The sequence below is a fragment of the Thermobia domestica genome, chromosome 1 (assembly GCF_964235325.1).
Source record: "Thermobia domestica chromosome 1, izTheDome1.hap1.1, whole genome shotgun sequence".
Taxonomy (NCBI): Eukaryota; Metazoa; Arthropoda; class Insecta; order Zygentoma; family Lepismatidae; genus Thermobia; species Thermobia domestica.
In genome coordinates, this window is record NC_137454.1 from 321,859,259 (window position 1) to 321,877,893 (window position 18,635).

An 18,635-nucleotide genomic window follows, 5' to 3' on the forward strand; every position below is an offset into this window, starting at 1 on the left:
TTTAAATGCCTTTAGTTATCTGTGATGTGAATGAGGAATTCGTTTGGAAATGCTGTGTTTGCTCTCGACGAATTCTTCCCGGGTTCGATTCCCGGCGGGAGATCATGTGGTTCGGATTCCACGTTAATCAGTAGGTCCACGTCTCATATAGCCTCGCTGCTGAAAAGGGACGTTAAACTCAAACTCAAATCAACTCGATGAATTCTTTTCCTTCAACCTTCAGAGAATTGACTTAAACTATGATTTTGCAAAACTCACTATTAGCTTCTCACTTTATGTAGTGTATACTTACAACGAAGGGGGGTGCACGTGTACCTTTGCATCTTCTTAAATCTGGCCCTGTGTATATATCATGAAAATAAGAAGCCTATACGGACACTGGCGTGCGCAGGACATTGGGAATGTGGGTGCCAGATCTAAAGTACCACCTTATGGAATGTCGACCTCCCACCCCCCTTTCCCCTAAGAAAGATAGCGTCATTGCACCCGTAGAGTGATTATTGTGATTTGAATTACAATAATCACTCTACGATTGCACCCGACGCTGCGTTGGCGACGCATGACACACATGCAGACAGGAAATAATTTACACATAGTCTGTTCTCAGTTTGTAATAATTCTACATAAAAAAGTTTGTCTAATGGGAGTGCCAAGGCACCCATGGCACCCACGCTGCGCACGCCTATGTATATGGATTTGTATATAGTGTAAAGTAAAATAAGGCTATATAGGGAAAATAAGTATATATATACTTATTTTCCCTATATAGCTTATATACTAATTTTACTTCACACTATATTCAAATCCATCCTACTTATTTTCATGGTGATTCTGTGACTCATAAGTACATAACCTGAAAATTTCTTTTGGTAATTTTAATCGTATTTCCATTATTGTTTTAGATATTTGTTGATCTGTACGGCATTGAAATACATATTATTTTCAAAAGCTGTTTAAAATATTCGCGCAGTTTCCTTGTTCTTTTTTCTGTAATATGTATGTTTGCATTATGTATATATGCATAATTAACACTGTGAAAAATAATTTATTTTGTGTTCCTTTTTTTCTTTTTACAGTAGCTACGTACTTTTCAATATATCTAATACTGATAAATTATGAAATTCATAACAAGTTATTCGATCATCGAACTCTCTTCGTTCTGTTGACTCCACCTTCTTTCTATATAGACTCGCATCTGCGTTACATAATTTCTTTTCATTATCGTAAGGGTTGCCAGTCCGTGTGATTTTCTCAAAATGTTATTTCCTGCACTCCTTTCTTGTTACTTGCTAGAGCTTATGGACAAGAGACCATTGAAAGAAAATGTTTAGATCAGCCAAACGCAGAAATCGAATTAATCCATAAGCTCATTCACCGCCGCCTACATTTATAACGAAATGTATTTGTCACAAACGTTACTGTCCTTATTATGGATATTTTCGGTCTTCTAGATTTAAACAATAGTAACAAATAATTGATAATTGAAATAGTAATGTAAATGCAGAATTAATACAGTTTACCCTTCATGAATAATGAATGAACGACTATGGTTTAATAGGAGCGTTATTGCGAGGCTAGTTGTTTCCGAGATTTCTTCTCAGGTAGCTAAGGACTTTTTGAACCAAATGGGAACCGATTTCTTGTAATTAATTTTTAGCAATTTTTTCAATTGTTGATTCATATTGCAGAACATTTCGTATCGGAAGAGATCTTTATGAAGTATCTACATTTAAAAATTAATGAATTATAATAATAGATATTCTGACCTATGATCCAGATGTGGCGGAAATTGTAATTCATATTTGGATCTGGCAACTGTATTAGCGTAACGGATTTTCAGTCTTCTAAACATGGCTGGTGGTGAAGGCGCCGGAGTTACGAGTGGTCAGCCTCATCTTGTCAAGCAAGATTTGTCTAAGTTGGTGAGTATTGGTTATATTGTTATTGTAATAATTATTACTTGTAAAACTAAGTATTAACGAGGTATGTTTTAATTAAATGTGTGAAGGTATGAGTAGGCTGATGTAACTGACGGTGTGCCGATTCAAATGTAACGTGTTCCAGGAAACCGCAGCGGTCACATATGTGACTTAAATGTTAGCAAAATCGATTCAGTATTAAAATGAATTTTAGCTCGAAATTCCAATGTTTTAAAATTAGTTTTGAGAATACAGTTTCTGGGTGTATGCTCTAGTGAAGAGAACTACTGAGTGATGCTTGCGGGAACCGCCAGATTTTTTTTTCCTGGTGGTAGTCCGTAAGGGTGTGGGAATTCCAATTTTTACGCGCCAGAAATTTAGAATAACTCTAGTAGGTCGGTAGTTGTTTGTATATTAGTTTGTTTACAAAGATCATTTGTGTACCTTTGATACAATATTGTGCGGCGTACTTTCAGTAAAATTGTGATTAGAAGGCGTCTAATGAAATTTTTTTAAACAAATGCATAGTATGGAATTATAAACCTGACTGCCTCTATTAAGATGGAATACGAGAAGTCTTTTTTAAAAATGCTACAAAAAACATACTTTATATTACAAAAAACTAGTTTTACAAGCGTACCGGTATAATTCTAAAAACTACTACTGAAGTTTCTCCTTGAGAACTAACATCAAACGGAATTTCTTGGAAGGAAACTTTAGATCTTATTCAAAAATACTATTTGAGTACTGTTGGTGGGGTATGTAAATTTCCACATAGGATGAACTACTGTTTATCTCGAATGTACGAATTCCCGATTAGGAAGTGGGAACAGCGACTAAATAGTGGTTAGGTAATATTTCCTTGCACTATTTTTTTGGTCCATGTTCCGTTAAGGGGGTCCAAAACTAACCTAACCTAATATAACGTTATATTGTGTAATCAAACGAAAATCAATGAAAAGTAGTGGAGGAATTGCAAATTTCGTGTGTAGAAATTATAGGACCCCATTAACGGAACATTGACTTTTTTTTCTGAGTATGTTTAGTACAAAGGGTCCAGAAGCACGTAAAAAACACAACATTTACAGGAGAAATGAGTGATGCAAGTACTTAGACGTAACACGACGTAACCAATTCTAACCTAACCTAACATAAACTCACGTAAGTTAACCTGAAATAAGCTAAACTAACGTAATATTAGTAGAAATAAGCGAAATTCTATCATTTTGTGGAAAATTATGCGGGACTCCTACACTAATATAACATAAAGTAAACTAACCAACCCTACCTTAAACTAACCGAATGTGAACAGAAATTACCAAAATTGTAACTTTTTTTTTTAAATAGAGAAAAGAGCTGGGCCCCTTCTGCTAAACATAGGCGTCTTTTTTTTTTAAAAAAAAAAAAAATCATGTACGGTATATCATTTTATGTAGTGTTCTAAATATCTAACGTTATTTCGTTTTATGGGCATATTTTTGGAACTGGGAGGCCAAAATATTTTGCTTAAATTTTGTGCTTTCTTGCTCTATTTTCTGTATTTTTTGATGATTTATGTAGTTTAGGTTAGGGTATTTGGATTTGAGGGACCAGGATTCTTTACTTAAAATTCGTATTTATTTTCTGTATTTTTGATGGTTTAGGTTAGTTTAGGTCATGTTAGTAATGAGTGATTCCATTTCTAATCGTCCAGGGTGGTCCACACGACTGTCTCAGATTTAGCTTATTTTTTAAAATAAGAAGCTGCATGCAAAATTATTAGACCCATATTTTTTCTTTTTGCTGAAAAAAATTTTTTCTTCGATATACAGCCTTCCAAAATGGCTGCCCTCCTCTCGCATTGCTCGAAAAACTGAAAAAACATGTCACATTAAAAGTTCTGTTCTTGAGAAACGAGTGTACTTAGCAACATAATTCCAATAGCAGGAAGAGTATAAAGTTGTATGTTTCGTTAGAGGGTCAAAATTTGTCTATTGGTCCAATAGGAATCGCGCAATTCACTCGCAATGTTGCCAACTTTGATGAAATTTTTGCTAACTTCAAACATTTTTTTTCTGTCCTCACGAGCAATATCAACCATCTGCTTCTAGCATCGAAATCTACTCCATAAGGTCTCTTGAAAATGTAAAGGACTTACGTTTCTGATTATTACATCCCACGTTATAGCATGATGAAAAGCTGAAAATTTCATTAAGACGCCATGTTTGGACGCCATTTTCTAAAAAAAAAAAAAAAAACACCTTTTAAAAATCTGTTTTTTTTTTTTTTTTTTTTTTTTTTTTTTTTTTTTTTACATGTATTGGAGAAGTACCTAAGTATTTAATATCTGTTAACCGTTTATGCGGCTGCAGCTCCTAACATTTGCAATTAATTATTGAAATTTCGATTTTATTACTTGAAATGTAAATATTTCCTATGGGCATTTAGATCCTATACACAAGGCGATTTGATGGGCAGTATGAAAATTTTGAGAGATGAATCCTGACATCAAATAAGGTAGAAAAGTTCCTATAAACATGAGTCGAATTCCGCTTCGTTTTCGAGTTACAGGGTTTCTTACTCGGGACAATGGAAAATAAATTATATATATTTCGCGTTAAATCAGAAACTATATGTTAAAGTTTTGATAAAGTTCAGAAAGTTGATTTGTATCAATATGATAATTTTTACGTGCGTTGCAATTCGGTTGGCAGTGTTGCCATTTGGTAGAACTTTTATTTGTTTCCAAATGACACTACGTGGTTTTTATTTGATATTTGGTATTCATTAATGATTGCAAACATCACATGAAGCACAATTTTTCCTACATCACCACAGTTTTCGAAAACTTACATGTATTTCATTAAAAGGTTTTATCTCGTGCGTTATTGATAGTTTATGTGATTCGGTGTCGTGAACATCGTCCTAGTGTTCTCTGGAACCACGAAAATTTTCACTGGTAGCATGACATTGTAGTGCACTAGTTAAAGTATTTGTGTGAATAACAATGGGGAAGTCCTATTACAGTAAGGACCGTATTAAATGTGTTGATTATTTTAAAAGCCATAAGAGGATTGTGCACAGAATGAATTTTAGACAAAAAGTTTATCTTGCGGTAACATATGTGGATTGCGTACAGCGTGCTGCCCAAACATACTATTAGCGGAGGATGATAATTTGTGTCCTGTACACAAGGCGATTTGAAAGGCAGTATGAAAAATTTTGAGAGTTGAATTCTTTACCGTAGTCTAGGTTTCACCGATAACGGTTGTTTTTAATGGCGACACATTCATGTTTAGCATGTTAACTCTCTGGTTAATGGTTTCCAAATCTACATTCAGAGGAACAAATTCTTTATCTTGCTGGTGCATAATTTCATATTTACACCTTTCGTGGTCACCAATATCTCACACACATTCACATTGTTCACGGTAAATATTCAAATCACTCTTTACACAAATAATCATCCTTTCCTAATTTTGGCAGACGCGCTGTACGCAATACATATATTTTACCGCAAGATAAAATTTTTGTCAAGAATTCTTTCTGTACACAATTATTTTAGGCCTTTTAAAATAATCAACATATTACCTAATACAATCCTTACTGTAATAGGACTTCTCCATTGTTATTCACACAAACACTAACTAGTGCACTACAATATTATGTTACCAGTGAAAACAATTTTCATGGTTCCAGAGAACACTAGGACGATGTTCACGACACTGAATCACGTAATAAACTGTTTTGTGGTAGCAGCAGAACTTCTTGAACAAGTTCGAACTTGATGCGTGGAGTTACCAGAGGTTTTGCAATAATGAAAGATAATTTTCTTCTTCTTCTTCTTCTTATTATTATTATTATTACAACTTACACAGACGTAGTTTTTATTCGACATTTTGGTTTTACTAATGACGGCAAACATCAAGTGAAATTCACATTTAATGTTGCAAACTATCAATAACGAGCGAGATAAACCTTTTAATAAAATACATGTAAGTTTTCGAAAACTGTGGTGATGTTTACAATCCTTAATGAATACCAAAAATCAAATAAAAACCACGTAGTGTCATTTGGAAACAAATAAAAGTTCTACCAAATTGGCAACACTGCCAACCGAATTGCAGCGCACATAAAAATTATCATATTGATACAAATCAACTTTCTGAACTTTATCAAAGCTTTAACACACAGTTTCTGATTTAACGCGAAATATATATTTTATTTTCCATTGTCCCGAGCCGATTTTGGGTCCCGAGTGGGAAACCCTGTAACTCGAAAACAAAGCGGAATTCGACTCATATTTGTAGGAACTTTTCTACCTTATTTGATGTCAGGATTCATTTCTCAAAATTTCCATACTCCCCTTCAAATCGCCTTGTGTATAGGATCTAAATGCCCATAGGAAATATTTACATTTCAAGTACAAAAATCGAAATTTCAATAATTATTTGCGATTGTTTGGGGCTGCAGCCGCATGAACGGTTAACGGATATTAAATATTTAGGTACTTCTTCAATACATGTAAAAAAAAAAATCAGATTCGTCTTGGTGTGGAGCCTGGACCAAGGTACACATGACCAAAATTTGGTAAATGTCCACTCATCTGGTTCCCATTCCGCATACACACACACACTCGTACTATTTTATTTATAACTAGCTGAATATACCCATTCTTCGCATGGGGGCTGTATTTGGCAGTCAGCGCCTGTGCGAGTATCATCATTTCAGCGACCGCGAAAACTACGGATTTGACACTAATATCGGTCATTTTGGGCTATTTTTTCATGTCTCTGTATCCCTCTCCCCTTTGACTCCCCGGCCTGCATACAATGCTAGCTGAATTTGCAAGTCATCTTTAATATGAGTGTCACCATTGATTTCAGCGATCACGAAAACTATGTATTTGACACTAATATAGGTCATTTTGGAATACTTTTACATACTCGGTATCCCCCCGCCCGGTGACCCCAGGCCCGCAGCCGAATGGATGAATGCGATCGATGTTTCGCCATTGATCTCAGCGACCTCGAAAACGATAAATTCGACATTAATATCGGTCATTTTCTACTGCTTTTACTTCCCGCTAAACGCCCCCTGGTTCGAATTAAAAAAAAAAAAAAGTTTCGTCTTGGCCTGGGGCCTGGACCAAGGTACCCGTGACCAAACTTTGGTAACTGAGCCGAGACCCCAGGCCAGTCCCGGTAAATGCCCCCCCCCCGAAACCCCTCTGGTTCGAATTTTTTTTTAAAAAAAAGCTTCGTCTTGATCTGGGGCTTGGACCACGGTACCTCTGACCAAAATTTGTTAACTCTCGGTCCACTTGTCTGGTTCCCAGGCCGCACACGGACAGACAGACAAACGAAACAAACTCTTTATTTTATTTATATTAGATTTGATATTCATTAATGATTGTAAACATCACACGAAACACAATTTTGCCCACATCACCACAGTTTTCGAAAACTTACATGTATTTCATTAAAAGGTTTTATCTCGTTCGTTATTGATAGTTTGCAACGTTGAGTGGGAATTTCACTTGATGATTACCATCATTAGTAAAACTAAAATGTCGAATAAAAACCGTGTCTGTGTAAGTTGTCAATAGTAATAATAATATAACAACAACAAGAACTTTTTTATTATTGCAGAACCTCTCGTAACTCTACGCATCAAGTTCGAACTTGTTGAAGTTCTGCTGCAGCCACTTAACAGTTCGTTACGTGATTCGGTGTCGTGAACATCGTCCTAGTGTTCTCTGGAACCATGAAATGTTTTCACTGGTAACATGACGTAGTGCACTAGTGATGTAGTGTTTATGTGAATAACAATGGAGGAGTTCTATTACAGTAGGGACCGTATTAAATGTGTTGATTATGCTAAAAGGCATAGGAGGATTGCGTACAGAAAGAATTCTCGACAAAAAATTTATCTTGCGGTAAAATATATGTATTGCGTACAGCGTGTTTGCCCAAACGTACTATTAGGGGAGGATGATTATTTGTGTCCTGTACACAAGGCGATTTGAAAGGCAGTATGAAAAATTTTGAGAGATGAATCCTTCACCATAGTCTAGGTTTCACAGATAAGGGCCGTTGTAATGCGACATATTCATGTTTAGTATGTTAACTGTCTGGTTAAGGGTTTCTAAATCTACATTCGGTAGAACAAATTCGTCATCTTGCTGGTGCATAGTTTCATATTTACACTTTCTTCCGTGGTCACCAATATCTCATACACATTCACGTTGTTCACGTTAAATATTCAAAGCACCCTTCAAATTCAAAACACGGTAAATATTCAAAGCAATTAATCACCCTCTCCTAATACTACGTTTTGGCAGACGCGCTGTACGCAATACATATATTTTACTGCAAGATAAAATTTTTGTCAAGAATTCTTTCTGTACACAATCCTCTTATGCCTTTTAGAATAATCAACACATTTAATACGGTCCTTACTGTAATAGGACTCCTCCATTGTTATTCACACAAACAGTGCCAGGGTTTGCCCAAGTGAAAAAAACTCACCGGGTTTTTCGAGTTGGACCCACCTGAAAATACTCACTTTAAAACCCACTTGGGTTTTTGACCTATTTGTTAGTATATTATTGATACAACTAAGGTGATCACATTGTAAGTGATTTTTATCAGATTTTAGACTTTCCTTGGGCGAATTAGAGGCTTTCACGTTAAAGTATACAAATTTCAACATAAGACCTTTATAAAGTTCTGAATGCATTAAATGAATAATATATATATACACACCTTAGCTTGAGATAGTTATAGAACAAATTAATGTATGGGTTATGCTTATAGCCTATTTGAAGTAAAATAAGCTATTTTGTACTTTAGAAAATATTTTCCGTGAATAGTATGCTCGTCGACTTGGCGACACCGAGGGACCGGTCATGCATTTGACGAGTTTAAGGTCATAGGTGCCGGTACTAATAGTACATATGTAAATACATTCACCAAAGTTGGCAACATTGCGAGTGAATTGTGCTATTCCTATTGGACCAATAGACGAATTTTGGCCCTCCACCGAAACACAACTTCATACTCTTCCTGCTATTGCGATTATGTTACTAAGTATACTCGTTTCTCTACAATAAAATTTTGAATTTGACATGTTTTTCATTTTTTTTTTCGAGCAATCCGAGAGGAGGGCAGCCATTTTGGAAGGCTGTATATCGAAGAAAAATTTTTCTTCAGCAAAAAGAAAAAATATAGGTCCAATAATTTTGTATGTTGTTTCTTATTTTAAAAAATAAACTAAATCTGAGACAGTCTTGTGGACACCCTGGACGATTTGAAATGGAATCACTCATATATTTTCTTATGTGAGCATTTGTGTTATCCTTCAGTAATGATGATGTACTGGGTATTTGCGAACATTTTACCGTGCAAATTGACGAGCAGTTGAGAGCAGGAAAATATATGATACCAACAGGTTTACTTTTGGGACACTAGTGGGAGTAATTGCTGAAAAAATATAATTCTTTATACTAATTTCCTTTTTATTCCCTGAAAGGTTGTGCTGGGCGACATAAAAATATTTCGCTTGGCAAAGGTGAGATTCAAGGAGTCACCAGAAATAATTGTTGCAAAATTATAGTTGTTTCACCAACTTCCTTCTTATTGCCCCCCCCCCCCCCCCATGGCAGAACTTTGTCTTTCTGCGATGGGCTTTTGTAAGTCAAAAGTTTTCTGCAAGAGTTCTGCAAAAAAATTTTTGCAGAAGAAACTCTTGTGATTCTTAAAAATACGCTTTATGCGACGTATAAAACAATACAAACTATATTTATGCTAGTCCGTCCATTTAAGAAATCTACACATAGCAGGCATGTTTTCATACTTTTCTGTTGGCTATTTTTTCTCCTCTGGCAATTTTTCTGCACAGGCACGGCAAATTTTCTGCGATCACATCGCAGACCGCGGCATGTTCTGCTATGGGGTTGTCCCCTAAAAGATTTTCACTGGGCGACATGAAAATCTTACTTGGCATAGATGAGGTTCAAAGGGGCTACAAGAATAGTTGTTCCAAGTTTTTTTTAATATACAGATTTTCTTCATCTTCGAAATATTTGTACTGGGCAATATATTGTCACTTAGCATAAATGAAGTTGTTCAAACCAACCTGTGCTAAGGCGGGACAGGACGTTTGGGCGCCACCATTTGGGCGCGGACGTTTCGGCGCTGCCGTTTGGGCGCCGGACGTTTGGGCGCGAAGCCGTTTAGGCGCCAGACGTTTGGGCGCGAGGTACATAGTAAAAATCACAATTTACGAAATATAAAGCAAGCTAGGCACTGAAAACTAAGCGCGAATCAAGATATATACATTTCCTACACTTCTATCTTTATCTCACCTCATTTATCTATTTTCTATCTCTATCTTATTTATTCATCTAAATTAAGTAGTTTAATGCGTTTGTAGCATTTGTTGCCTAATCTCGTCATGGATTGATTTTTCGCTTGTTCACGATTCTTGTACTTCTGATCTAATGTTGATCTAATTTTTGTATTTTTTAAAAAAGTTAATAATTACATACTTATGAATATTAAAATTTGTTTTCTTTCGTATTACGTTTGCCAAACTCTTCTCTTCCTTAAGTCCAATAAAGAACTACCAATAAAAGATTTCCGCGCACTCGAGTTGAGAGAAGTGGCCCCGCGTAACGTAGTCGCTAACGCTCTCGCCTTCAGTGCGAGCGGTCCCAGGTTCGACTCCCGGTAGGGGCACTCGGTCGAAAAAGTGTAAAAGCATTTTCAGGCCAGCCACCCTGAATGAGGTTTTTCTCATTCACACCAGGCAAATGCCGGGGTGATACCTAACTTATAGGTTCAGACCTCTTCCTTCCTTCCCCAATCCTTTCTTCCTTCACTTTCCCCGGATAGTGTGCCCCCTCAAACGTGACGGGCTAAATGGCCTTAGATGCCGAGAGCCCAGAAATCTAATAATCATAAATCCTAATCGAGTTGAGGGAAAGATGTTAATACAGGGTGTCTAAGACATTGAGTTTAGGAACTGTAGTATGCCGTACTTCTGGTATCTTTTTTTTTAATTAACATTCCGATATAAAAATCAAAACTTAACTTAACAAACTTAACATAACTACAGTAGAAGTCCTGCTTTAAGTTTTTTAATGGAATAGGCTCACTATGTACGTAATGCAGTCAATCATATCTAGTCTGGTCTACTTACCTTTGGCTTGAAAAGTTATCAAATAAAAAGCACACTTAACTTTGGTTGAAACTTAAATTTACAAAATTTAATTGTTAAAACGAAATCCAGTATAATTCAAGGACTTCCACTACAGTAGACACCTTGTGATATCTTGATTCGAACTTAGTACTCAGCGCCTAACATAATGACTTTTTAATTTAACTCGCGCCCAAACGTCTGGCGCCCAAATGGCTTCGCGCCCAAACGTCCAGTGTCCAAACGGCGGGGCCCAAACATCCGCGCCCAAACGGCGGCGCCCAAACGTCACGTACCCTGCTAAGGTCACTAAAAAGCACGAATGCTATCTTGAGTCAAGCAGGGCGAAGCTGGTTGGCCCATGCGGGTGCGCCAGGATGCGTCCGTATGGAGCAGGCCCGTCAGCAATGGTGGCATACGCAAAAAGAACTATGCACGCGATGAGCACACACTAACGTTCCCTAATTGATTGTCACAACATTATCGTTCATTTTTTTCTACCCAGTTTTGCGGTTTTGACATCGTAAAGGTTCAATTCGTTTCGTAATTGTTTTTATACAATGTTACGCGTTCGGATTTTGCCATATAGTAATGGATGACACTCCGCTACAACGAGATTTTAGGTATGTTCATGTGGCACTTCCTGCTTTAATACTTTTAATTTCATTGTGACTTCCAGAAATTTGTTATTTATAAATATATGCAAAGTATTGAATTTTACCTGTAGATTTTTCAATGTGATGTATTAAAACTAAACCAGCGCCATCAATGTTCGATTTGTTTTCCTCTGGTAAGTCGACTTCCAGAATAAAGCTTTCTGTTATCGGGGTCTTTGTATTACGTAATAGGAACTACGTACTTGTACCTTTAATAAAACATTCCCTTCAAATTCACACAACTTCTATTGCCGTAGGTGTGTGGATGAACTGGTGCGGATCTAAACTGAGTATGTAATGCTAATTGGCTTTCAAATGTAATTTCTTTAGTGACATTTCATATGTACTATGGTGTTTGCACAAGAGGACTTATTGCTTTACCCACCGGGAAGCACGAGAACCTTGAAGCGAAAGCGGGCGCTGCAAGTGGATGCGGGTAGGACCGCGGTTGTGCGTGGGAAGTTTGTTTTTTTGTTCGAGTTTAAAAACAGAGTAGGCTTTTTGCTGATAATTCATGCCTTTACTAGGCTTTTCCATATTTTGTTCTTTATTTTTCATTACTGTTTGTAAATAATATCGTTCAGATCGACGTGCTTCACACAGTCATTACTTCCTATGGTACTAATGATGGATTCACCATTGTAGTAATTTTTTTACGCATAAATACTTCTGTCTTTCATTGTGCAAAGGTACAGCATCGGTTGAAATAACTATCTTATGTATCGCTTTTATTTGCATTTACTATTTATAATCACAGAATTGCCCTCTACATTTTACGCTGGAATTATTTAACATAAGTTAATTTCAATTTGGGGGGCCACGGTGGCTCAGTGTTAGAGCGTTCACCTCTGGTGCTTGGGGTCCCGGGTTCGATCCCCGCCCCCGCCAAGTGAACTTTGTGGTGGACAAACACCGTGTGCGTGGGTTTTCTCGGGGTTCTCCCGTTTCCTCCCACGTTCTTCATTCCACCATTTCATTCATTACTCATCATCACCGTCTCCTTTAGCCTAACCGGCATAACCGTGGGACGTAAAACTCAAAGATTTCATTTCATTTTTGTAATTTCAATTTGATACATGCAGTACATGTTACAGTCCAACCATTGTGTTTAGTATGTTCAGGTTTACAATAGAAAAGTAGGGCTGGTTTAAAAGGATTTTAGTGGGTTAAGGTTCGTTTAAGGTTAGGGAAATTTGAATCAATTTTCTTAAAATTAACAATGTAATTTCTCGTGTCTGCGTAAGAATGCCACCTGGAGTGGGCATTGTAAAGCTCACCCATATTCTTTTAGGTTAAGATTCTGCAGGACGCTAACAAAATTATCAACAGCAAATTGAAATACTTTATGAAATGTTAGTTGCGTAGTAGTCTTTGACGTTCGACTAGGAATAATTCGTGTCCCAGGTTTGATCACAGACCGTGAGTTCGGTGGGCAGTTAAAGCCCGGAGTAATTTGTATGTTGAGGCGAAACCCTCTGTATTTTAAAATCACGTGAATATTTCATAAGTCATCTCACTCTAAAGAATGAATAATAACCTAATTTTGTATATCGTAACTAGTTTCTTGTTAATCCATGTGTATCATGTCGGACCCCGCTGGATCCTGTCTCAACACTTGCGGCGGTTGTAAACCTGATTTGTTTCTTCATTATAGCTTTGGAACTATTTAACAGTATTAATAAAACACTGACCAAAACACTATATATATATATATATATATATATATATATATATATATATATATATATATATATATTAATATTTGTAATAGTTTCAGCAATGCAATATCACCTCTCCGATGTACACGATGTTATATTGCCGAAACTGTTACACAAGTATTATTAATACAGGACTCCTACTGGTCAGGGAAAATGGTGCAGATTAAGGAAAAAGACTGGAAATCAAGGAAAGTCAGGGAAACTTTATAACTTCTCTTCTAACATGGTTTGTACACTAGTTTCAGCTTAACCAACCATTAATGATCACAGTATGGAACGTTGCTCAGATTTTTATGGATGGAAATCTAATGTACGTATGGGCAATTGATTATTACTTCTCTCTATGGAATAAATGTTCTCATATATAAATATTCACCCTTATTTATTCCTACTTATATGTTAACGTCATCCAACACCTGTCATGAAAGTAACGGAAATAGATTTCTCCAGATCAGTAGGAACCCTCTAATATATAGTATTTGATTCTTTGGTAAGTTTTGTTTTATTAGCACTGATTTACATACATTGTAGCAGATGTGGCCCTTTAAAATTATGAAAAACTTAGAATCGTCTGAACTATTTCTTGAATATTGGTTGTAAAATTCCACTCCTTCACTTGAAGAATTTGTTATTTTTTGCGTATTCTTCTGTATTAATGTAGAAGAAACGTGAATATCTTGAAATATTCTCGAGAATCAGTTGAAAAGAATGGCCACTTTCTTCTGTATTAATATAGGGAGTTTGTAAAATCTTAAATTACAAATTGTTAGTGATGGAGTAAGAATTTTATGTGCAATACACAAATTATAGTTTTCAGAATATCCTACAGTTTTCATAATTTTACAAAACTATAAACAAAATTTGTAGGTGATTTAGGGAGTAGAGTAGGTAGCGCATCAGCGCAGAAATTCTTATGTCCGGTTTCTGATCTCGTTCTGGCTGCATACTTTTTACTCTGAACTTCATTGAGTTTTCCTATAGAGAATATATTGAAAGATCAGCCGATTTTTCTACTTCTGCTGTAAAGTCGTACGCTAATAAAGTAAAATGAACGAGAAAGAGTTGTCATGTTTCAAGACACTGGAGTTTTACAACCGTCCATACAAAGTCCGACACACCATGTGAAAAAAATAAAAAAAAGCACCTGATATTGCTTAGTGTGCACAGATTAGAATACGTTGATTGCGCTTGTGTATTAAACATACTTATGGGGGTAGTGGGCACAAATGTGCAAATTGATAAACCCGTTCCTCTAATTCCTTACAGCAATTCTATAATTTGGATATCAAAATGTTAGTAATATAAAACACACGTCTCAGTGTAACTATCTGAATATATAATGAGATTTAAATATTTTAGAAGCGGTATTCAAATGATCTCTTTAATAATGCTACTAAGATAGTTGTGTCTTAATTAAATATAACTTAAACTATATAGTTTGACTTGTAGTTGAACTATCGGATTTGTGATGGATTCAAAATTTGTAACCAATGCGCAGTGTTTTATTGTTCTAATAACAGTTCCATTATATTTACTTATATCTTTATCAATTCTAATTACATGTAAATTCTTCCTCGTGTTATCTAAAATTTGCTTCAGTTACCTGAATGTCCATTTGTAGTGAGTGTTGTGAAATTTGACAGAACCCGATATATATCCATCAGTAGTAATTATATAACAGGACACTGGAAATATCCAACTCCAGTAAACACTATCATGGTGAGGTAGTGTCCAAACTCGCTAGTCCGGCTCTTAGGTTGGGTTGAGCTCAAGCTGAATAATTGAATGCGAATCGTGTAAGTGAATAACGAGCTAAAGCGAATGCCAATCTCATCGACAGGTCTGAAATTGAACTCCAGTTACTAAATTGCCATCGTGGTGATTTCATATTTGGAGTTTATACTTGGGACTTCGGGTCGCAACCAGTTTTATTCCATTCTAAGTCCACCAAGTGCATTCTCCTGAGTACATTCCTACGAGTCAATGAGATCCTTCCAGAATTACCCATTTCTTAGACGCCAAAGAGTAAAATTAATTATAACTAGAAATATCCTCGAGGCCCGCCATATCGTAAGGAACTGTTATATTTGTTTGTGCGCTTTAATAGGCAGGACTCGGTAAGTTCTGGTGCCTAGCTAACTTAAGCCAAAATATGCAGACCTATATGTCAAATTGTATTTGTAATATTGTGTCGCCCGCTTTTCAAAGCTGGCGCTTAGTCCAGAACAAAGTTTTTCGAACACTAGTAGTGAGTAATGTATCTGGTAAAAGGCTATCGTAAATTCCATGAGAATTAAACAAACCCAAGCGCTTGTAGGTGCTTATTCAAGATTTAGGCTTCGTTTTAGGAACATAACTAAACATTCCATTTTAAAGCTTATGCCGGTAGGTTAGATGACACTCACTGTGGATATTTTTGCAAATGTGTATATACCAAGAAGGTACTTCACGTACAAGGAATACTACAGAAGGAACAAGGAACGATATTGAAGGTTAGTAATATAACCTAGATGATCTTGTCAGAAAGCTGTGTTCATTTTGGGCAATGTAAATTGTTCATCAAACACTTCTTGCTATAGTTTGTATTACCTAGAATAGGTGATTATTATTATTAGTTTTATGAGTGAACATCGTACCTTTAGAAACATGTTCACAAGATCGGTAGATGGTTGAACTGTGAACGCTAGTGAATTGGTAATTTCCGTTACAACATATGCGAAACGACCTTCTGTAGAGATGTGAGGGAAGTAAGGATGAACTTAGCAAAAGTTAGTACAATTTGAACGCTCGGAAATTACATTTGAGGTGTTAAATCAGTAACGCCTAACTGCTCTGTGCAGCCAGTTTTCGTGCCTCTGTGGAAGGCGTTTCTCCAACCCTTAGGGAATAGTTTCAAAAATAAATAGACAATTACTTTGACGGTTCAAAGTGCAATTTCAGGAAACAACCCTTTCTTGAGTTCGCCCTTATTCTGAATGCATCATATATGTGCATTAATAATGTGTAATATAAAATCAGACAGTTATTTCAGTTTACTTCAATTTCTGTTATTGCCGTTCAGTCTTAATATGGGGAGACACGATAACTTGGAAGTAAAGCGCTTACCTCTGGTCCCTGGTTCGATCGGCGACCTCCAAGTTTGTGGTCATTTGTCAAGATGTACGCGTGTTACGGGCTTCTCGTTTATTATTTATTTTCACTAACCTCTGTCTCTTTTAGCCTAAAGGGCATAAACCTGGGATGTAGAATTAAAAGTTTTGTTTCCGATATAACCTAACCTACTAGACATGTTTATAAATGTGTGGGCAGAAGATTGTAATTCAGTGGTTTTGGTTATTTTCATAGCCAATGGCTATGAGTTTACAATCATGTCCTATGACAGTGTGTTTTTTCTTTCTTTGTTGGAAATCGAGCTATAAATTCTTATTGGTAGTGAAATGTTAATATGTTTTATTCTTTTTCTAAAGGATGTGACGAAATTAACGCCCTTATCTCCAGAAGTAATAAGCAGACAGGCCACCATCAACATCGGTAAGTAGACATTACTTATTGCATTAATATGCATAGAAAAAATTGATGTACTTGAATTTCAATTTCTTTATACATGAGAGGAAATTCACAGAATGTATTTTTTCTAGTAACGTTTGACTCCTTAAAGAATTCGCATTCAAGAAGATGACAAGCCATCATTGAAAATTGCAGGTTCGAGAGTACCATTGTTACCTGTGGGTGTTCACATGAGTAAAAAGTCTCTGATTGTTTATACTGGCAGATATAATTTTGCAGTATTACTAACGACCTTCGTGTTCCCCAATTTATTATACTACTTAATTTTGATTTCTTCCTCCATAATCTTTCTACACTGGGATACTTCTCGTGAGGAATTATTTGGTAGTTTGATCATTTTGATGTGTTCACGTTTGCAATTTGCGTGAGACTAATTTTGTATTCAGCTTTTTCGTTGAGTGACAACAATGTATGTGGGTTTAAGTTCCTCGAGACTATATTGCATTGGTCACAAAAAGCATCAAACTAAAAATACAAATATTTAGTTTCTGCTAATCTGATCTAACATCTCGAGTCTAAGGGTAAGGCAATTTTTGAGAAACTAGTTAATTGCATTGTTGAAAAGTTCTTGTTAGTTTTTTTTTTTTTTTTCTCTCTATGAAATTCTTTCTACTGTTTGGATGATCACCTTCAAAGCTTATGTGTCGTAAGTTGACCACTAGAAACAATTAGAGTATACATAAACAGATAATGTCTTGCACAACCGTTAAATTTGTTTGAGTAGTTGCGTTTTATACAGAAAAGTCGAATTAATGTACTCTGTTCCATATAAACAGGTAATTGGTGTAAAGTTATTTTCAGATGTTTACATATGAAACTAGACATACAAATTAAGTATTTTTTGACAGTGGCAGTTATTCTTTTATATCGTGACTGCTATAAATCTGGACGTAGCAAGTGATTATACCGTAATATTTTTTTCGTCAGTATTATCGTAATATATATATATATATATATATATATATAATATAATATGCGTATTTTTATTTAGTTTTGTGTGATTCAGAAGGCTTTATATTCTCTTTTAGAAGTATGCTATTCGGTGGGAAGAAAATTTGGATGTTCAAGAATTCATTACATTTGTTGTTATTCAATTACATGGAAACAGATGCTAATTCTATCCAAATTTCAACATGGTACAGAATTGTGTAGCGCACGATATACATGCGCAACTTCCATTCTTGCAATCAGTATCAGAACTTGTTTCTCATAAATTTTCAATTCGTAAAACTTCTTTGTCCTTGTTTGAGTCGGAATGCAGGAAATGCAGGGGTCTGTTACTTCGATAAAATCTTATTTTAAATCTATTTCAAACTTCGGTATATTTCCACATAGGTTAGTCCCAATAGAACATTCTGTTTTTGGATTTCTTTGTTCCCATAGATACAACGTTTGATACATCAGGGTGTGAAATGTCTGTTAAGGGTTAGGTCTTTTAGGACAGTTCTATTCAGCCTTCTTTTCTTGCGTACCCCTAGACACAGTTCGCCATCCAATTGTGTATCCCTGAAGCTGTTTAAAAGAAATTAAATCGAAATGAACTTATTAAACTTAATATACATGATCTGTTGATTAAAAAGGAAGGCAAATAGAGA

The 18,635-nt window shown here is 35.9% G+C and overlaps 1 protein-coding gene across 2 annotated transcripts in view; it reads left to right on the forward strand.

Moving 5' to 3' along the window:
• The first annotated feature begins 1,270 nt into the window (after positions 1–1,270).
• LOC145662865 (eukaryotic translation initiation factor 2 subunit 3, Y-linked) overlaps positions 1,271–18,635 on the forward strand; it is a 132,709-nt gene continuing 115,344 nt past the window's right edge. The window contains exons 1-2 of one of the 2 annotated variants that reach the window (XM_081728809.1): positions 1,271–1,922; positions 16,941–17,004. In XM_081728809.1, coding sequence (XP_081584935.1) covers positions 1,851–1,922; positions 16,941–17,004 — 136 coding nt within the window. In that variant the 5' untranslated portion in view covers positions 1,271–1,850. The remainder of the gene's footprint in view (positions 1,923–16,940; positions 17,005–18,635) is intronic. The other variant, XM_081728820.1, reaches the window with a different exon arrangement.